Source organism: Streptopelia decaocto (genome assembly GCF_964273445.1).
Source record: "Streptopelia decaocto genome assembly, chromosome: 18".
Lineage (NCBI taxonomy): Eukaryota > Metazoa > Chordata > Aves > Columbiformes > Columbidae > Streptopelia > Streptopelia decaocto.
This window is the reverse complement of record NC_138673.1, coordinates 10490930-10509797: the sequence shown is the minus strand read 5'-3', so window position 1 is coordinate 10509797 and position 18868 is coordinate 10490930. Positions and strand designations below refer to the sequence as shown.

The 18868-nt window shown below is 50.4% G+C and overlaps 1 protein-coding gene across 8 annotated transcripts in view; it reads left to right on the top strand.

Annotated features, from left to right (window-relative positions):
* Positions 1–4146: 4146 nt before the first annotated feature.
* NF1 (neurofibromin 1) overlaps positions 4147–18868 on the top strand; it is a 70218-nt gene continuing 55496 nt past the window's right edge. For all 8 annotated transcript variants that reach the window (XR_014185665.1, XM_082068666.1, XM_082068665.1 and 5 more), the window contains exons 1-12: positions 4147–4449; positions 11611–11754; positions 12565–12648; positions 14284–14474; positions 15786–15892; positions 16137–16204; positions 16441–16516; positions 17006–17163; positions 17615–17788; positions 17966–18088; positions 18378–18452; positions 18536–18667. Coding sequence is in view for 7 of the 8 variants with exons in the window: in XM_082068666.1 (XP_081924792.1) it covers positions 4390–4449; positions 11611–11754; positions 12565–12648; positions 14284–14474; positions 15786–15892; positions 16137–16204; positions 16441–16516; positions 17006–17163; positions 17615–17788; positions 17966–18088; positions 18378–18452; positions 18536–18667 (1392 nt within the window). In the remaining variant the exon portion in view is untranslated. The remainder of the gene's footprint in view (positions 4450–11610; positions 11755–12564; positions 12649–14283; positions 14475–15785; positions 15893–16136; positions 16205–16440; positions 16517–17005; positions 17164–17614; positions 17789–17965; positions 18089–18377; positions 18453–18535; positions 18668–18868) is intronic.

Here is an 18868-nt window from a genome sequence, read left to right as displayed (position 1 = left end):
AGAAGTACAGAGAAGAACCATAGTGACTCCCCCAATATCGCAATTAAAAGGCTTTCATAGCTGCTGGTGTGAGGATGTGCTGATCGGGTTGTGTCGATAAACTGCAGAGACCTCAGATGGGATAAGAAACGTTCTTGTGTTGCCCGAGTGCCCAGCCGGCAGCCGTTCACCCTCCTGCCGCGGTGAGTTACAGGTCGTCTCCATTATCTTTTGATCCAGGTTGTGACATCCTTGGTGTCTGTTGGCCTTGGGCCTACAAGGCAACACGTAACCCAGAAGGTACGTGAAGACTTACATGACTGTTGTGGAACGTGCGTAGGACGCGGACGTGTGCGCTTGGTTTCATCTGCTCTAACCAGGGGCTGGAAAACTCTTGGGAGTTTCCTACTCTCTGATGTTTCTTCCTAAACATGTATAGTTCAGCATCTAAATCCAGCAGGCCAGGTTTATGATAAAGTTTTGGATTTATTGTTGAAGTTAATGGACTTGTCCATAAACAACTTGGGGAAAGAGACCCTTTGGCCACCTCATTCTCTGTGTGATTTTGTATTAACATCTGTGTGTTCCCCCATCTCCTTCCCTTCCTCTTTCTTTCTCCTTTTGCATATCTAAGTTCTTCCCCTCTTCCTGACCAGATGACTCTTCCTTGCTCTCTCTTTGGACTTCAGAAAAGCACAGAGCAGGGTAATTAACTGCAGATAATAACTACGATTTCATCCCAAAGCAGTGGCGTGGCTGGCAGAGGCACTGGAACAGCTGTATGCATTGGCTGTTCGGCTGCAGCAGCGTCCAGAAATTCCCCTTATGTAAGCAAGGCCAGTGAAGCATTCTTTAAACCATGTAGTGAGACAATGTCAAAGAGCAGAAAGAAGTTCTGAATACCCTTGGTGGTCCAAACACTAGCGTGGATTAATGCCGGTTTGTATGAACTCTCCTAGCACGTTGTAGCGCTGATTTGTCACAGTCCCTCCCGGCAGCACAGTCCTGTTCTGCTCCGTCCACCTCTGCCGCCTGCAGATGGAAACGCCCTCAGCAATCTTCATCCCTCAACAGCTTCTTAGAACCAGGCGCATTGTAGCAGCGAATGTTGCGAAATGCTGCTCTGGAGTTACTCACAAGCTGGGAATGTTGGAGCATCTCCTCGCCGCGGTGACTCACGTTGCAGGATCCTGCGCAGTCTGAGCCTCCGGCACTGGCGCTGTGTGCGGGGACCCACGCTGAGTTACGTGGATTTGTAGACGTGTTACCATGTTGCTGGATTCCTTGCTATTTATTTTTTTTTTTAAAGAAGCGAAGTATTTGGCAATTTATTATTCTTTAAGTCTGTATGGTGTTTCTTCCTTAGTTTCCTTTCTTCTCATAAATGTAATAGATTTGCGGGCCAGAGGAGATTATGAGCTCATTTAGTCTGGTCTTTGTATAACAAAGGAATATCGTTTAATGCACCTTCAAACAGTGATGATTTCCAGCAGCTACACTGTTGTTCAGCCTTCACAACACTGGGGTCTTGAACCTGGAAGCTGATCTGTGCAATAGCCCATGCAGCTGGGTGCTTCGGCTGTCATTAAAAATTACGCTATTTATAGTCTACACTGTTAATAATTCACAAGCTCCTGTTTGTTTTGAGTCGCCTCCTTGGGCCAGAGAAAGTTCAGCAGGAGCCTGTGGTGGCAAAAGAGGTGAGAGGTCCAAGTGCAGCTCCGTTAGGGGATCAAGGTGGGGAAGCTCGTGTGCTTCGCAGGGGGGACCTCGTCTCTCCTCCCGTGGCGGAGCCGCCGCTGCAGAGACCCCGTCCATCCCGCTCCCGCGGGACACCTGAGCCTCAGTGACACTTGATAACGCACCGTTTCTTTGTATCAGATCAAGTATCAGGGATTAAACTCCTGGTGTTTTGCATCCAAATGAGATTTCTACTGGAATAGAAATATTTGCATTTAGAAGTTGATTGTGTGAAACAATGCGCTACTGTTGTAATTATCCTTTGCTGATTAGACTTTCCAGGATAAAGTTCCAGTGTGAATATTTTGTATAAAATCTCTAATTTCTCCAAAGTATAATCCGTCATTCAGTGATGACTGTTGATCTAGTCGGATCATTTGCTTTGCTCTGCTCATGTTTGACAGATCGATTGCAGTCTGGGAGGAGCTGGGAGGCAGAGAACACAAAAGAGAACCCGTGGCTTCATCTGTTAGAAAAAGCTTCTTCACATTTTGAAATGTATCCAGCCTGTTACAGGTGAGTCAGCGAGATGGAGAGAATGCAAAGAATACAAACCCACCGCTCAGTTATCGGAGAGAAGCACGGGCTGTTTTCCCCTCTAGTTATTAACACGAAGAGTGCAAATGTGAGGGATTTTGGTGGCCTCTCCTGCCCTCTAATGGGCGAAGCTGCCGGAGCAGCGTCCCCTGCGCGCCGGGGGTGCGGGGTCACTGCGCGGGGGGCTCTGCCCCAGCCCGGGGGTGCGGGGTCACTGCGCGGGGGGCTCTGACCCAGCCCGGGGGTGCGGGGTCACTGCACTGGGGGCTCTGACCCAGCCCGGGGGGTGCGGGGTCACTGCACTGGGGGCTCTGACCCGGACCAGGGGTGCGGGGTCACTGCACCGGGGGCTCTGACCCAGCCCGGGGGTGCGGGGTCACTGCACCGGGGGCTCTGACCCAGCCCGGGGGTGCGGGGTCACTGCGCGGGGGGCTCCGACCCAGCCCGGGGGTGCGGGGTCACTGCGCGGGGGGCTCTGACCCAGCCCGGGGGTGCGGGGTCACTGCGCGGGGGGCTCTGACCCGGACCGGGGGTGCGGGGTCACTGCGCGGGGGGCTCTGACCCAGCCCGGGGGTGCGGGGTCACTGCGCGGGGGGCTCTGACCCAGCCCGGGGGTGCGGGGTCACTGCACCGGGGGCTCCGACCCAGCCCGGGGGTGCGGGGTCACTGCGCGGGGGGCTCTGCCCCAGCCCGGGGGTGCGGGGTCACTGCGCGGGGGGCTCTGACCCGGACCGGGGGTGCGGGGTCACTGCGCGGGGGGCTCAATAGCCTCTGCACCACAGCAGATGGATAATACAAAATTCAGTGCACTTAACAGCCCAACATCAGACTTTGCAGTTTGTATAGATCAGAATGCTTTTTGCATTTCCTGAAAGGTACCACAAGTGGTACGGACAGAAACCTCCTATTTATTCTTCAACCGCTTAGTTGTTTTTTCTTAAATAAAATATTTGCCATTTATTTTCATGGTTTTATAAGACATGTGCCTCTTAAAATATTTGCTGAGAACCGAGTTCCTGAGTTTGTCGCTAGGGTGAAATGGAGGGTTCATAGTGTGAATCCGAATGGCAGGACCTGCAGCGTTTGTTATCTACAGGGCCGGAACGTGCCCTGCAGAATGGATTCCGTGTTGCTGTAACAACAACGCGTTCTGAGAACACGGGGGTGCCCGGGCGGGCCCTGCGGGTGCGGTGACAAAGTCCCTTTTCCTCCGCGCTCCTTCCCTGCGCGTCTGTCAGCTGCACACCCCGCGCTCAGCTCTTTCCTCGGCTGCGTCTTTGTTTAAATTGCGGAGTTTTCCCGTGACTCCGCGCGAAGGACGCGGGTTTGTGCTCCTGACCCCCGCAGAGCAAACAAACGAACGTTCCCCGAGGAAACGGGTGTTTGTGGCCGCGGATCCGCTGCTGAGTCACAGCAAAGCGCTGCCGGGCGCTGCGGACGCTGCGTGCGGTACGTTGTGTGTTTCGGTTACTGCGGGATCTCCGCAGAGAAGCCTCCAGATGTAGCAGAAGCCATTCAATAAACTCATTTATTAAACTAATTCACTAAAGAACTTTTTTTAATTCAAAAGGTAAAATACAGCTGTACCTTGCAGTCGGTGTGCGGTACCGGCGCTGCAGATGACACAACCTCACGAGTCACCGCAACTACCGCACAGGTGCAGCCCGGACTATGGCGGCGCTTCGGGAACCCGCGGGCACCGCCAAGCCCCGCCCCTCAGGCCCCACCCCTCAAGCTCCGCCCCTCACGCCCCGCCCCGCGGACGGCGCACGCGCAAAGGCCCCGCCTCCCGCCATGCCTCTGGCGGCGCAGACGCAGACGCGGCGCGGGCGCGGCAGGGAGCGCAGGCGCGGTGTGGCCCCGCCCCCCGGCCGCGCAGGCGCGGTGCGTCCCCGGCGCCGCCGCTGCTGTGTCGGCGCTCCCCCTGGCGCGGCGGGCGCGGCGCTGCGCTCGGGCGGGCGGGGGCGGCCGCGCTCCCTTCCGGTGGTGTCATGGCGGGCCCTGCGCTGATGGCTGCGGGCGGCTGAGGGCCCGGGCGCGCCAGGGATACGGAGCCGCTCCCTCTGCCGGCGCCTCTCCTGCCGCCCGCCCCGCGGGGATCCGCCCCCCTCCCTGGCCGGGCCGGCGGGGGCCATGGCGGCCCACAAGCCGGTGGAGTGGGTGCAGGCCGTGGTGAACCGCTTCGATGAGCAGGTAGCGGGGGCAGCCGGAGGTGGGGCCGGGGCCGGCGGCGCGGGGCGGGCGGGGCGGGGAGGCTGCCCGGGCGGGGGGAGCGCGGCCGCCGCCTCTGGCCGTGCCGGGGCCGCGGAGGCTGGGCCGCATCGCCCGGCCCGGCGGGGCCGCTCAGCCCCGGCCGGCGGCGGCTCCGGGGCCGCGGTGCCGGGCAGGCCGGGGCGGGGCCGCCGCTGCCCGCCGGGCCGGTGGCCGCTCCCCCGCGCTGCCGCTGCCCCGCGGTCTGTGGGTGCCGGGGCCGCTCTGTGCCGCCCGCCCGGGCGCCGGGTCTGTGCTGCGCAGGGAGCGGGGCGGTGGTTCCTCCTCACTCCTGCTCCCCCGCCGCTTCCAAAAGTGTGTTTGCTTTTCCTAGACATTCCTGTGAAATTTACTTACTCGCTTTACATCATCGTGTTCATCAGAAAGGAGGTGAAGCCTCGGGAGTGAGTGTGAGGAGGGCTGCGTGGAGCTGCTCGGTCCGTCCTGCCTGCTCCCCGTCACGTAACGGGGCTGTCAGTGTGGAGCCTCAGCCACGGCACTGGGCATGGCGCTGCGGGGGGAAGGGGCATTTTTAGCCAGTCATGTTATAGTGATTGATATTTGCTTCCCCTTGTAAAAGGAGTTTGGAGATGAGTTTTCTGAATGGAAGGAGGAGGGATTCGTTGGCCTTTGACTTTGTGTTTCACTGGTCCACGTGCAGAAACCGCTTGCTGGGGTTGGGTGTGTGAGTGTCTCAGCGGGACTGGGCTCGGTGCGTGGGGTCCGTTCCGCTCCCAGGGCCGAGCTGGGTGCGTGGGGTCCGTTCCTCTCCCAGGGCCGAGCTGGGTGCGTGGGGTCCGTTCCGCTCCCAGGGCCGAGCTGGGTGCGTGGGGTCCGTTCCGCTCCCAGGGCCGAGCTGGGTGCGTGGGGTCCGTTCCGCTCCAGGGCCGAGCGGGGTGCGTGGGGTCCGTTCTGCTCCAGGGCCGAGCGGGGTGCGTGGGGTCCGTTCCGCTCCCAGGGCCGAGCGGGGTGCGTGGGGTCCGTTCCGCTCCAGGGCCGAGCGGGGTGCGTGGGGTCCGTTCCTCTCCCAGGGCCGAGCTGGGTGCGTGGGGTCCGTTCCGCTCCCAGGGCCGAGCGGGGTGCGTGGGGTCCGTTCCGCTCCCAGGGCCGAGCGGGGTGCGTGGGGTCCGTTCCGCTCCCAGGGCCGAGCGGGGTGCGTGGGGTCCGTTCCGCTCCCAGGTGCGTTCCTGGGGCTGCGCTGGTCTGGGCTGAGGGCTCAGTCTGGGTGTGATCTGTCTCCGTTTTGATGGACACGACGCTGAGCGGGTCTCAGAGCTGTGTCCTGTGTGCATCAAAACATTAACCTGGTTCTGTAGACTGAGTTTTGTTCACCTGCCTCATAGTCATATGTCCCTCTCAGTGATGTTTGGGAAAGATCATGGCCTGGTTGAATAGAAACAAACTATTCCTTTTTACATTAAAGCTGCTTGAAATGAAGTTTGTTTAAAAAAGGAAAATATAAGACTTTGTCTTTCAACATTAAAATGATGCAGATTTTTCCAATACAATTTAGGCGTATTTGCATAGTTAACTTATTCCCCCCCCCTTATCTTGAGTCATAGATCATTTTTTCCATAAGCTGAAGAAGCATGGTACTGATTATGCTCCCAATAGTGCGAGAAAATGCTGCTCTGTGTAGTGGTGTTAAAAGGCCCTCGGCTTTGTCCTTTGCTCTGTTATGTGTGTGTGGAACTGGGCTTGCCAACAGCTGTTAGGAGTTAAGAACTTCAGCTTTTTAAATAGAATTATTTTCCCCTGCGTTTTCCGGGATGATAACAGAAGGTGTATGGGAGGAATCCCCTGCCGGTAGGAAGAAACCTGTTCTGACTGTGGGGCTGCAAAAATACTGAAGTTGCAGGGATGATATACGTCAGTTGTGGTATTGACTGTCCTGGTCATAGTGTAGCTTGTGTGATAGGTGCTATTTACAACATTTGGAAGAGTTTATTGAGTATTTTTGTTTAACCAGTGCATTTTTTAATTTAATACTGTATCATCAAGTGAATGAAGCAGTAAAGCAAGGAGGAGGCATCAATTTCTACTTTTCTGTGAGGAGTTTTATCTCTCAGTTATCAATTCCAGCTCGGGGGTCTCAGTTTTGTTTCTTTGCTTCTCATACATCGTTTCGTGGGCCTCTCGGGCTCTGCCGGCGCTGGGCCCGGCGGAGCGGGGGCTGTTGTTGGACACCTGGCTCCGGGCCCCCGCGGCACCGTCCCCGCTCGCTGCCTGGTCCGTCAGCAGGCTGTTTATGTGCTTCTTGCACCTCTTTGCGTTTGTGTCATTAGCTGGGTGGTTATTAACTCATCTCCTCGTTACATTCCAGGCCGCTCATTTGAGCATCAAGTTCCCCCTTCCTAAAGCAGCACTGAGCTGACGCAGGTTGCTGCGGTGGTGCTGGTGCGTTTTGGAGAGAATGCTGATATGTACTGAAAACAAGCAAGATCACTGCGAACCAGTCCGCTCTTGTTCATTGTTAGAAGTGCCGCTTTAACCGAAATGTGCCTTTGCGGGCGGTCGCGTGGCCGGTGCCGGGGCAGGGCTGCGTGGCCGGTGCCGGGGCAGGGCTGCGTGGCCGGTGCCGGGGCAGGGCTGCGTGGCCGGTGCCGGGGCAGGGCTGCGTGGCCGGTGCCGGGGCAGGGCTGCGTGGCCGGTCCCGCGGGGCCGGTGCCGGGGCAGGGCTGCGTGGCCGGTGCCGGGGCAGGGCTGCGTGGCCGGTCCCGCGGGGCCGGTGCCGGGGCAGGGCTGCGTGGCCGGTGCCGGGGCAGGGCTGCGTGGCCGGTCCCGCGGGGCCGGCCCGCCTGGGTCTCCTGGCTGGTTCTGCGTGTTCTCCGACGGCAGCGACGGGAGCGGAACCAGCTGCGCTGCGTTTGCTGAAACGCTCTGTGGTTTGAGGTGTAGGCAGCTCTTTGTGAAACAAAATCTCCTCTTTTTTCCTGTGGAAATATTCACTTGCAAGTTTAGGTCCTGTGTTTTCCTGGTGTGTTTAAATGCCTTCCAACCTGAAATCTTGGGAGGGCTGGTACAGCAGTGAGATAGTTGTAAGTATAGTCAGAAAAGCCTTACTGCCTAAACCGTTTAAATCTAGTCCGGTTTAAAACTATCAGATATAATGAAAGGCATTAATCCTGTATAAACTTCTGGTGACTTAAGTGATTATGAAATGTTTTAAAGAAAGAAGCCCTTTATTATGTGGATGATGGTTTAGGCTCCCCATTTGCAGTTTGAGATGTGATTGTTCTCACTAAGAAGCTGAAAGCCAGTAGGAATGTTCCATTCCAACTTTCATTAAAAGGCATTAAATGAAAGCAAATATTCCCTCCTCCAGTTTATTCTTCCTCCAGCATTTGAAATCCGCACAGAATCCGAGACCTGAGGAAGCGCTGGCTGCCAGTACCAGCTTGGTGTTTTCATTGCTGGTTGTCATCGTGGCGTATTGAGAAATCAGTGGCAGTAGCGAGAGATGTTACGGTATTTCCCAGTACGGCCCAAGGAAGCGGTACCTGTGCTGTCAGGTGAGGCTGCGCTGGGCAGAACACGGGGCGTTCTTCCACAGCTGCTCGGGACAGAGCTTGTCACGGCTGCCCAGCACTGCGCTGCCTCGGCTGTCATGACAAACCTGCAACAGCCTTGCTGGCTTTTCTAAAACAGCGTGTGTATGTATTTCAAAACGAAGTGCTGCACTGCACACAGATGTCCTGAAGAACAGATAAAGGAATGGCCCAATACAGCAGATGTTACCTGAGCCCATTAATGAGCTGCTGAAAAGCATCCAGATGATTTGATGATCCTTATTTAACACAGCAGTTTGTGTTCACAGTACGGGGAATACACGTTTGTTCACATTGCCAACTTTAGGTAACTTTTTTTTCTAGAGCACCCAGTATAAAATACGTTCAGAGTTCCGTGTTCTCCTGAAGGCTCAGTTGTGAGACACTTTGATTCAATAAGGCCCCTTTAGAAGGTGATGCAGCGCGTTTATAGTTGGGAGGAAGATCCTGGTGGATTTGTAAAGAAACGTGTGTGTGGTTCTGCCAGGGAGCTCGTCCTGGGTGCTGTGTTCATGTTCTTCTGCATCTGAGGCACAAGTCTTGGGTCACCGAAAGCACTTCCGCTTGCTCTGTAACCTCTGAAAATAAGAACATTAAATACAATAAGAATATTAAATACAAGCTTTTACTAAATTGAGGTGATTAAGCTTTGTGTTCATGAATTACAGGTGATAAAGAAAAATCCATGGCTTAATGTTAGCCTTTCTCAACCGACTGAGTGGATATCTTACAGCCCTTCAAGCCCGTTAGTGTTGTTGGCTTCCAGTCGAGGTCTGTGATCATTAGCAAAAGGTTGTACCTTGTTGCATCAACCAGAGCATCCCTGAAACAGGTGCTAATACTTATGCAGACGTTGCGAGCACCCATTTTCTTAATAATCTTTTTCTTTTCCTCTTTTCTTGTAGAGTTCGTGTTGATGGGTATTTGTGTAGAAGTTCATTGGTCTTTTTGGTCACTCAGCGCTGGCACTGCGTTCCCCTCGGGGACACGTAGTGCTGCAGCATGTCAGAGTGCACAAGGGAAAGAGCAGAGAAGTTAAAAACCAAGGCAAAACAGCAGTGCTAATGTTTCCCTTCTATACAGTTTCTTATTTTAAATGGTAAGATAAAAAGCAATTTTGCTTCTGGGTGACCTTGTTGCAGTGGCTGTTGTGGCAGGAAGCTCCAAAGTGTGTGAGATGATGTTTCTATAGCGTGCAGAACTGGATCAGTGTCTTTGAGAGGTGCTGCTCAAGTGTGCTGGCACTCCGTCGTACTGAGGATTTCTGCTGTTGTCAGCATGGAGACTTGAAAATCCAAATAAAAAGCACTAGTAATGGTGAAAAGTTGTAAAAATAACATCTAACAATGAAAACAAAGCTTGAATCACAAATGTTTTTTGTTCAGCTTTGTCCAGTTTAAAAATGAGAGCATTGAAATGCATCACACAGTTTTAAAGCATTACAATCTGAACACTTGCAAGAGAATTACAAAATGAAGTGGAAATTACCTTGGTTGCCCTGTGGCATTTGCTGCTGTGGGAGGCTGTGCAGGCACAAGGCCTCGGCCCTTCCCGCGAGGGACGGTCCCTGCGCCGCTCCCGGCCCAGCACGGGGTGCCCGGGGTCCCCAGGGCCCAGCGTGGGGTGTTCGGGGTCCCCAGGGCCCAGCGCGGGGTCCCCATGGCCCAGCACGGGGTGCCCAGGGCCCAGCGCAGGGCGCTCCCCGGACCCGCTGTCATCTCTCCTGGCCCCTCGGGCATTCTCGGAATGAAGAGGCGACCGTTCTCTTAGGAAAAAGCAGCCGATTTCCACTGTGGTCCTGCCTGTGCTACCGAAAGAACTGACACGTCCAGCGTTGTGTGGGCGAGGCTCTCAGGGTCATGGTTTAGTGCTAGATTTAGGTTATCGATGGATTCTATGATCTTAAGGGTCTCTTCCAACCAAAATGATTCTACGATTAAAACCCAAACCAAACCACAGTTTATATGGAGAGGAAATCACATTTGGGCATAAAAACTGGAGCGTGTGTGGAAGAGGTCCCTTCCCCTCGAAATGCACGATGTCAGTGTTCAGCAGACTGCATTTAATGGTGCAGTCAAAACTGTTGGGAGAAAATGTTCCAAGCTGGGGGTTCTTTAACACAATTCATGTAGGATTTTAAATATGGGCCTTTAGAGGTCTGTCCCCATGGGCAGCACCGGCCGGTGGCAGGGGTGATGTGTGCCAGCAGCACTGGCCGGTGGCAGGGGTGGTGTGTGCCGGCAGCACCGGCCGGTGGTGGGGGCGTGTGCCGGCAGCAGCGGGCGATGCCCCCGCAGGGCCGGGCCGTAGGGCGGCTCCGCAGCTGGAAAGCCCATTGGAATTCCTTGGAATCCTTTAACCGGTCTCCAATTTTTTAAGATACCCTCTCTAATGCAAAAATAATACATCATGGCATTTACTTTGAGCTTTTGGTGTCTTTCAGAATACACATTTATCGAGAATTCTAGTCAAAAATCGGTTAAAACTTGTAGTAGCAATTAAATTTGCTATAGCAGGTGAATTCCTAGGTCGTGCTTTAAAACACTGATGACACACGAATTGTAAAAAGAGGTAATAATAATACTGATTCCTTTTGGTTTCTACGTTTGTTTGCTTTTTAAAAATACAAATCCTCATTCCAATGGGTGTTTCTGAAGAATCGCTTCTCGCCGTGTCGCGTGGTGGCTCCTGAGGGGCCGACTCCAGCCAGGGGTGCGGGGTGCTGGGACTCAGCCGGTGTGACGCCGCACGGTCTGGGACAGCGGGACACGGGCCTGAGGTGACTGTGAGTGGGGACCCTGTGTGGCGGGGACCCCCGAGTGACCGGGGCCTGGCTGGGGGGGATCCCTGAGCCCCGTTGCCTGGCTGGGGGGACTGTGTGTTGTGGGGACCCCTGAGTGACCGGGGCCTGGCTGGGGGGGATCGCTGAGCCCCAGGGCCTGGCTGGGGGGGATCCCTCAGCCCCAGGGCCTGGCTGGGGGGACCATGTGTGTGGGGACCCCCGAGTGACCGGGGGTCTCCGTGGCAGCTCCTCCGTGCCTCGGTTCTGCCTCTTGGCCAGGCCTGTCCCACGCAGGCCAGAGGACACACGGAACCTCTGTAACCACCTTCCAGCTCACCTGCTTTGTCACCTGCCGTGATTTTACCTCCTCTCCGCTTTCAAGATGCATTTTTTTTTCTGGCGGGTATTAGCCTTGTGAAGATTTTTGGTATTTAATAAGGCAATTTTTGAATTAAAGAAACTTTTCTTCTCAAAACTTTATCTTGCTCACATTTTTCTGCTCCTTTTGACTGCTTTGACATTTGGTTTGCAGAAAATGTATCGCAAAGCAGAGGTTTAGTTTCCATTCAGAAAAAGGAACAGGTGAACGTCAGTATTTTGTTATATAGATAACTAATAGAAAGATGAATGTAGAGAAAATGAAATGACATGTTTGTAGTTGTCTCTTGTAGAGTGTTTGTCAAGGTCGTTCGTGGTGTCTCAACAAACTTTAATGCGTGTTCAGAGATGTAACTTTGAATGCACAAGGCTCAGCGTGCCTGTCTGTGTCTGCAGCTTCCCATCAAGGCTGGCCAGCAGAACACCCACTCCAAGGTCAGCACGGAGCACAACAAGGAATGTCTCATCAACATTTCCAAGTACAAGTTTTCCCTGGTCATCAGTGGTCTCACTAACATCTTAAAAAATGTTAATAACATGGTAAGTTTTCCAATTTTGGATTGTTCGGTTATTTTTCCAAATGGCTGTTATTTATTTATATTAATCAGTCTGCAGACAGTCACTTGAAATTTAGTCAAATTGTTGCTCACCTTTTACACCTGGTATTTTTCTTTTCATCCCCAACTTGCTCCGCGTGGCTCGCCGTGCGTTCCGTGCGTGGGCAGGAGTACCAGCATATTTTTGGCTAAATGTTTTCTGCTTTATGTTGCCGTCTCAGTGGTGCTGGCAGCAGTCCCTGCTGGTGGCCGTCAGACGGCTGCCAGCTCAAGCGCCCGCTGCGCTTGTGCCCCCGGCCCCGGCTGCAGCGCCGCAGCTTTGGGGAGGGTCTCATGTGTTTCTTCTGCGGTCTGTGCTAAATTTTGCAACACTCTAACAAGCCCATCGATATGGATTTGTTGTGACATCAGTTCTGTTAAGATGCTGGCAATGAAATGCGTAATTGGAAAAGAGTCAGCAGTAATTGACACCAAAATATTTTCTCAAATAGTACAAACCCCATTTTGGAATGGGTTGCAGGTCTGATGCAGGTGAGGGGTTGCAGGGTACCCCGGTCTGTCTTTGCGCTGACTGTTCCTTATTACATTGGCATTGCAGACTGGACAAAGATATTTCTTCAGCTATAAGGTTTTAATTCTTATTTTAGTCTATTTTTTGCTGGCTTTATTTCTAAACTCGAAACCAGAGCAGTAAAGGAGCCATAGCCTATAGTGCCACTTTGCTACATTACTGCAACGCATTACAAGTCAAATTTCTGTGTCTCAGCTGAATCTGTATCCTTTCTGCTTCTAGAGAATATTTGGAGAAGCTGCTGAAAAGAATTTGTATCTATCTCAGCTGATTATCTTGGATACACTGGAAAAATGTCTGGCAGGGGTGAGTAGGCTTGTCAGCAATTGCTGGGTTGAAATGCAAGGAGCTAACAAAGTGCAGGTCAAATGCTTGTGTGTCTATTGTTACTGGTGCTAAAGTTAAAACTCAGCTGATTTAGAGCAAAATAGGATTAATGCCATTGAAAAAATACTGAAACTTCCTACAACTGTAAGTACTTGATGTAATCGATAAGTTAAGGATTTGTGGGGTGTTTTTTTCTTCCTTAAAATTAATTATCTTTTTTCAGCTAAACAGATCTAAGCAAACTTTGAATTAGCCTTCCCACCACTTAACTAACTTGTGGAGTTATAAATAATGATTTTATTTTCATAATTCATTAAAAAGCATTGTGGACAACTGTACCCAGATCATCCACACTCTTCGCTGTTTCCCTGCAATAGGTTTTCAAGGTTCTTTCTATGTAAGGTAATGGCCTCATTATGGTTTGATTTGTCAAGCAGCGTATCTTATATGACAGTGCTAAACAGTCGGAATAAAGGTGGATTCTTCTAAATTCGCAAAAGACCCAGGTCAATATGTTTCCAGAATAATTTGCAGCTTTACAGCCGAGTTCAACGCCGCTTTTTGGCGCTTGTTCCATCTTCGGTGCAACGAGTCAAAAAAACATTTTTACCTTCAGAAATTAATTATTTTAAAATACTTATTTTATGTATCTTGTTTGAAACGCTAGTGGTTTTTTCCTGATAGATGATGGTATTTGACCGGCCTAAAATTGTGCTGAATTCTTCCTGCTTTGTCAATTCAAAGGAGAGCAAGTTGAGCCAGTGTATGTTGAATCAGAGCGAGCCAGAGTCCTATACAAAGAGCGTTGTGTTCCGTCCTATCTTCAGACGTATTTCTTGCTCGCTGATTTTGCTCAACGTTTCATCAAGTTCTCATGGCAACAGGACTCAGGTCAACTAAGTGGGAGTATCTTCAACTTCCCAATTCCCTGTGGTAAATTCACTGGTAGGATTTTAGAAAGCTTTAATTCTGACCCTTCTGTTAAAAGTTGCTCTTAGTAGAGCTGAGTTTCACTTTGAATTCTTTTGTAAATAGTTTCCTTATGTCTCATACAGTGCAAACTGGCAAAAATGAGGTTTTTCTTTTGCAGGGAAGTGAAGCCATTTTTGACGGATGTAGAGCAATCCCAGGCAAGCAAGGGAGAAGCACCTCTTGTTTTGTTCATTTTTACATTGAAAATATTAGCTATGAAAATATAGTGGATAGAATACTACCCGAAAGAGAAGTGTGGGTGGGTGTTGGCCCTGTGAGCTTCCATTCAAAGCTGAGATAGTTAATGCCCTACTACTAATGCTTTACAAGATCAACAGGGTGCATTTGTCAAAACAGAAGTGCGTTTTACTTCAAAATCTGGTTTGATATCTTGCTTAATACTTGATGACACTGATCAACTTGGTGTCCCACATATTTTGGAGACCCGACTGGCAATGTCGGATGGTTTGAGTGATGCGGGTTGTTGTTTGGTGTCGACTGCTTAGCCATGGTCGGCTGAGCCTGCAGGGATTGTTCACGGTTCAGGTTCAGGTCCTGCGCCTACCAGCGGCAGAGGCTCCGCTGTTCCACCACCAAACCTACAGCATGGGATTTCCTGAAATGCCCCGTGTTTCCTTCCAGCAACCGAAGGACACCATGCGCCTGGACGAGACCATGCTGGTGAAGCAGCTGCTGCCGGAGATCTGCCACTTCATCCACACGTACCGCGAGGGCAACCAGCACGCGGCGGAGCTGCGCAGCTCTGCCTCCGGGGTTCTGTTTTCCCTGAGCTGCAATAACTTCAACGCCGTGTTCAGCCGCATTTCCACCAGGTGGGTGTTTTTCAGTACCCTGACTTAGTGTATTAGAAGCCTACAATTATTTAATAATTTAAACTTTTAAGTATTTTAGGAACTTTTACAGAACCCTTAATAACTTCTGTTTCAAGCACACAGACTTGGCAGCTAGTGTGGAGGATGTGGTTTTACTCAGTAGGTTGATTATGTTTTCTTGCTCATGGAAATGGAAACAATTTCTTTTGCTCCTTTTTTAGGAAGCATTTTTCAGTCGATATTTTTGACAGTCTTTGAATGTAGTGCACGGATCTAGATCCGTTCGCACATCTGTAGCATGGTTTAGTTTGCAGACTCCAGAGCTCTTCGTTCCGTGCACTGGAGCACGGAGCTCGTTCCCTGGCCCGTTTTGCCCTCAGGATGGCCCGTCCATAAACAGTTAAGGGCAGCGGGGCCGCGGCTGCTCCCGCAGGGGTCAGCTGCCGACAGCCCGCGGGGCCGAGCTCCTGACCTGCCCTTCCTGTTTAGCCGTATTTCTGGGCCTTGCGCAGAGGCTGGGGGAGTTTTGGCACGAAAAGCGCAGCCGTGGGGACCTTCCCGTTCCCAGCGAGGCCGCTGCGTTTCCCTGGCGTTGAAGAAATGAAGAACTGCTTTTGTGTGTAGTACTAGAAATCGCATTCCATGTCGAAAGCACATCTGTGCTTTGGAACAAGACATGGCAACATTTAGCTTGTGCGAACACATGATTTAGTTATTAGTGGCTTAGCATCTGATGAGATGTTTAGTAGATCACCTAATACAAACGTGTGAAAAGAAGCCATTGTGTTTAAACTGTTGATTAAACCATGGACCTTCTTCAGCTCACAGAGTGGCTGTTGCTCAGCCCAGCGATATTGAGCAGTCGCTGCTTCACCCGGCAGAGGTGACCTGGGGCAGGACTGGCTGTTAAGGAGCAGCAGTCTCAGGGTGCCACGATCCCATTAATTTAACATGTAGTTGAAAAGGTGACAAGGTTATTGCTACAGTATGGTAGATAAGAGAAGGATTTAGGCAAATCTTGGGCATGAACAGGGTGACACCAGGTGCTGTTCATGTCTTGTAAGACTCATCACGGGTATTTCTAGATCCATTTTCAGTATGGGGATGGAATAAGACTATAATATTAACTCTTAGTCATGCAAGATCTGTATTTTCATTTCTAAACGCGGAGAAGCTTATCTGAGGAGATGGTTTATATGAGGAGATCATAGAATATTGCCCTGTTCTTCAAATGCGTGTCATCATGGGAAGGTGTTCATGCCTGTCTGACACCGTCCCACTGAGCCGTTCGGTCACTGTGTGTGTTTTTAGGTTACAGGAACTGACTGTTTGTTCAGAAGATAACGCTGATGTTCATGATATTGAACTTTTACAGTACATCAGTGTGGATTGTTCAAAACTGAAACGACTCTTGCAAGGTATGATTTGAGCCTGTGTTTTGAAATATTTTTACCTGAATATGGTTAGAGATGGCACAATGGGCTTGATACCTGTATCTTTTTGTTGCAGCGTTTTACTCCATTTTTACCAAAATATTGAAAATACTTTAGTATAAAGACATGGCCTTAAAAATTGCTTTGCATTTCAAATGCCTTTTATAATCTGTGTTGCTTTTTAGAACCAAGCTTCTGTTCTAAATGCAGAAATTCTTTACCTTTACAGAGACTGTATTCAAGTTTAAAGCCCTTAAGAAAGTAGCTCAGTTAGCTGTTATCAACAGTCTTGAAAAGGTAAGTATTTTAATAGCTATCTTCTGTGTCATCGCTTATTTGCAGTCTTTCTCTCATTTAGGAATAGTTGTAATTGAGTACTTTACTGTGAAGTATAAGTTGGTGCATCCCTTTGCATATGCTTTGCAAGAAATGTCGAATGATTAAGAGGAAAATCTCTGTTCATTTAAATACATAATTCAGAAAAAAGCATTTTTTAAGCTCTGGCACGTAAAGATGTTTTGCATTATCTGCAGGCGTTTTGGAACTGGGTGGAAAACTATCCCGATGAATTCACAAAGCTGTACCAGACACCGCAGACCGACATGGCTGGTAAGGCATAGCAAGGGACGGCGTTCACACGTTGGCGTCTCACGCAGCCCCGCGCTGGCCTGCGGTTCGTGTCCTTGCTGCTCGTGCAGCCTGCGAATAGCAGAGAAATTGCTCTCAGCCGTGGTCGGGACAGGCGAGGATACGGCGCTCTCTCACCTGTTAGAGATTCATTTTGGGGTTCCCAACACAAAGAAATCAAACCCAGAAGTTGGAGACTCTATAAATACATGTTTTTCATCTTGATACAGGAAAAAAACTTAGAGAACATCACCTGTACTTGTCTGTAGTGAAAAAGAGGAAAACGTATCTTTTCAGTTAAAGCGTGTCTCACTGGCTCGGGAGCGTTCTGTCCCCACTAGTGTGCCAGTAACGTGGAAACCAGAACTTGCCTTCTGTGTATGTGGAGCTCTGTCCCTCTGCTATTTTATACCTGTTCTTTACTTTCTAATAATTTAAATGGTATTGAACTTGGGGTTATATTTTACGCAGATTGTGCAGAGAAGTTGTTTGACTTAGTGGATGGCTTCGCCGAAAGCACAAAGCGTAAAGCAGCAGTTTGGCCGCTGCAGATCATACTCCTGGTCCTGTGCCCAGAGATCATCCAGGATATAGCGAAGGATGTGGTAGAGGAAACTAAAATGAACAAGGTAAGAGAAGAAAAGTATCTGAATTTTGGCTCTGATTTCTAGAGGATGCTTATTTTTTCTTATTCTGTACTTCAGATGTATTTTATTTTGTCTGGGCCTAAAAAGCATATCACAATTCCCTATGTAAATGGATGCACCCCTTTCAGTTCTCACCTGATGTGTATTCTTTCACTGTCAGTAATGGCCCCCACAATGTTATCGCAGATTTTCCATCTCCTGGGAGGTTTATTCCCGGCTTTGTGCTGTTCTCATTGCCCAAGATTGTTCACAGTTATTGTCCTTAAAGATAACGTTTCTCCAGAATGCTGTATCAAGCTGGTGTTGGCAATCCAAATATCCATGATTTCTGATCATAAAATGCAGTGTTGTTTTTAATACTTAAGAGTCCGACGCCCCTGTTCCCAGGTTCCCAGAGCTGTGGTTGTAACTGTTGCTGGTTTGCATCCTGCAGAAGCTGTTCCTGGACAACCTGCGCAAGGCGCTGGCGGGGCACAGCGGGAGCCGGCAGCTGACCGAGAGCGCCGCCATCGCCTGCGTCAAGCTCTGCAAGGCATCCACCTACATCAACTGGGAGGATAACTCTGTCATCTTCCTCCTGGTGCAGTCCATGGTCGTCGATCTCAAGGTAAAAATGTCTGTTTCCTGATTGCAGTGAAGAAATTTGGATTTTAAAATGCTGAAACAAACTTTTAATTTCTCCTTAGCTGAATACCATAGCGTTTTCAATGGAAAGTTCTGTACTGACAGTAGACAAGAATGATCTTGGTATCTGATTGGTATATTTATTTTTTTAAATATACAGAATTTGCTGTTTAATCCAAGCAAACCTTTTTCAAGAGGCAATCAAAACGCAGACGTGGACCTTATGATTGACTGCTTAGTCTCCTGCTTCCGCATAAACCCTCACAATAACCAGCACTTCAAGGTGAGCACACTACTTACTGCTAAGTCATGTTCCACATACTGTTGATGGCCTGTCAGTTATAGAAGATACGCTGACAGCAGCTGGAAGCTCATACGTTCAACTATAAATATCCCTTAGTAATAAATCCCTGCATGTTTTTATAAATCTTTTCGTAGCTGATTAAACTTTCTCTTGTTTAGATTTGGCAGCTTTGTCTTTTTAATAGAAAGGCTCCTGTATGTTATTCAGTGTGACAGAAAAGATGGCAAAGATGTTCCACAGTGGCTTTCATGTGTTTTTTTAATTGTAGATTTGCTTGGCACAGAATTCCCCATCAACGTTTCATTACGTCCTGGTAAATTCTCTGCACCGAATAATCACAAATGTAAGTTCTGCAAGCGCTCGATCAGCCCAGCAGCGCGCGGCTGCTGTTCGGTCGGTATCTGCTCACTGTGTGTGTCCCCGCAGTCGGCGCTGGACTGGTGGCCGCGGATCGACGCCGTGTACTGCCACGCCATGGAGCTGCGCAGCATGTTCAGCGAGACGCTGCACAAAGCCATCCAGGGCTGCGGGGCGCACCCCGCCATCCGCATGACCCCGGTGAGCCCGCGCGCCCTGGCACACGCCGCCTGCGCGCCCCGCTGCCCCTCTTTCCTTCATTCTTAAGGAGACTTCAAACATATAATAAAATGGTAGCGTATGCATACGTAAAAGGGAGTTTTAAGTAGAAGGCTATGCGACTACACTTGAGTGAGTTTTATATACTTTAAAACTTTTTCATGAATCATAGATTATAAAAGC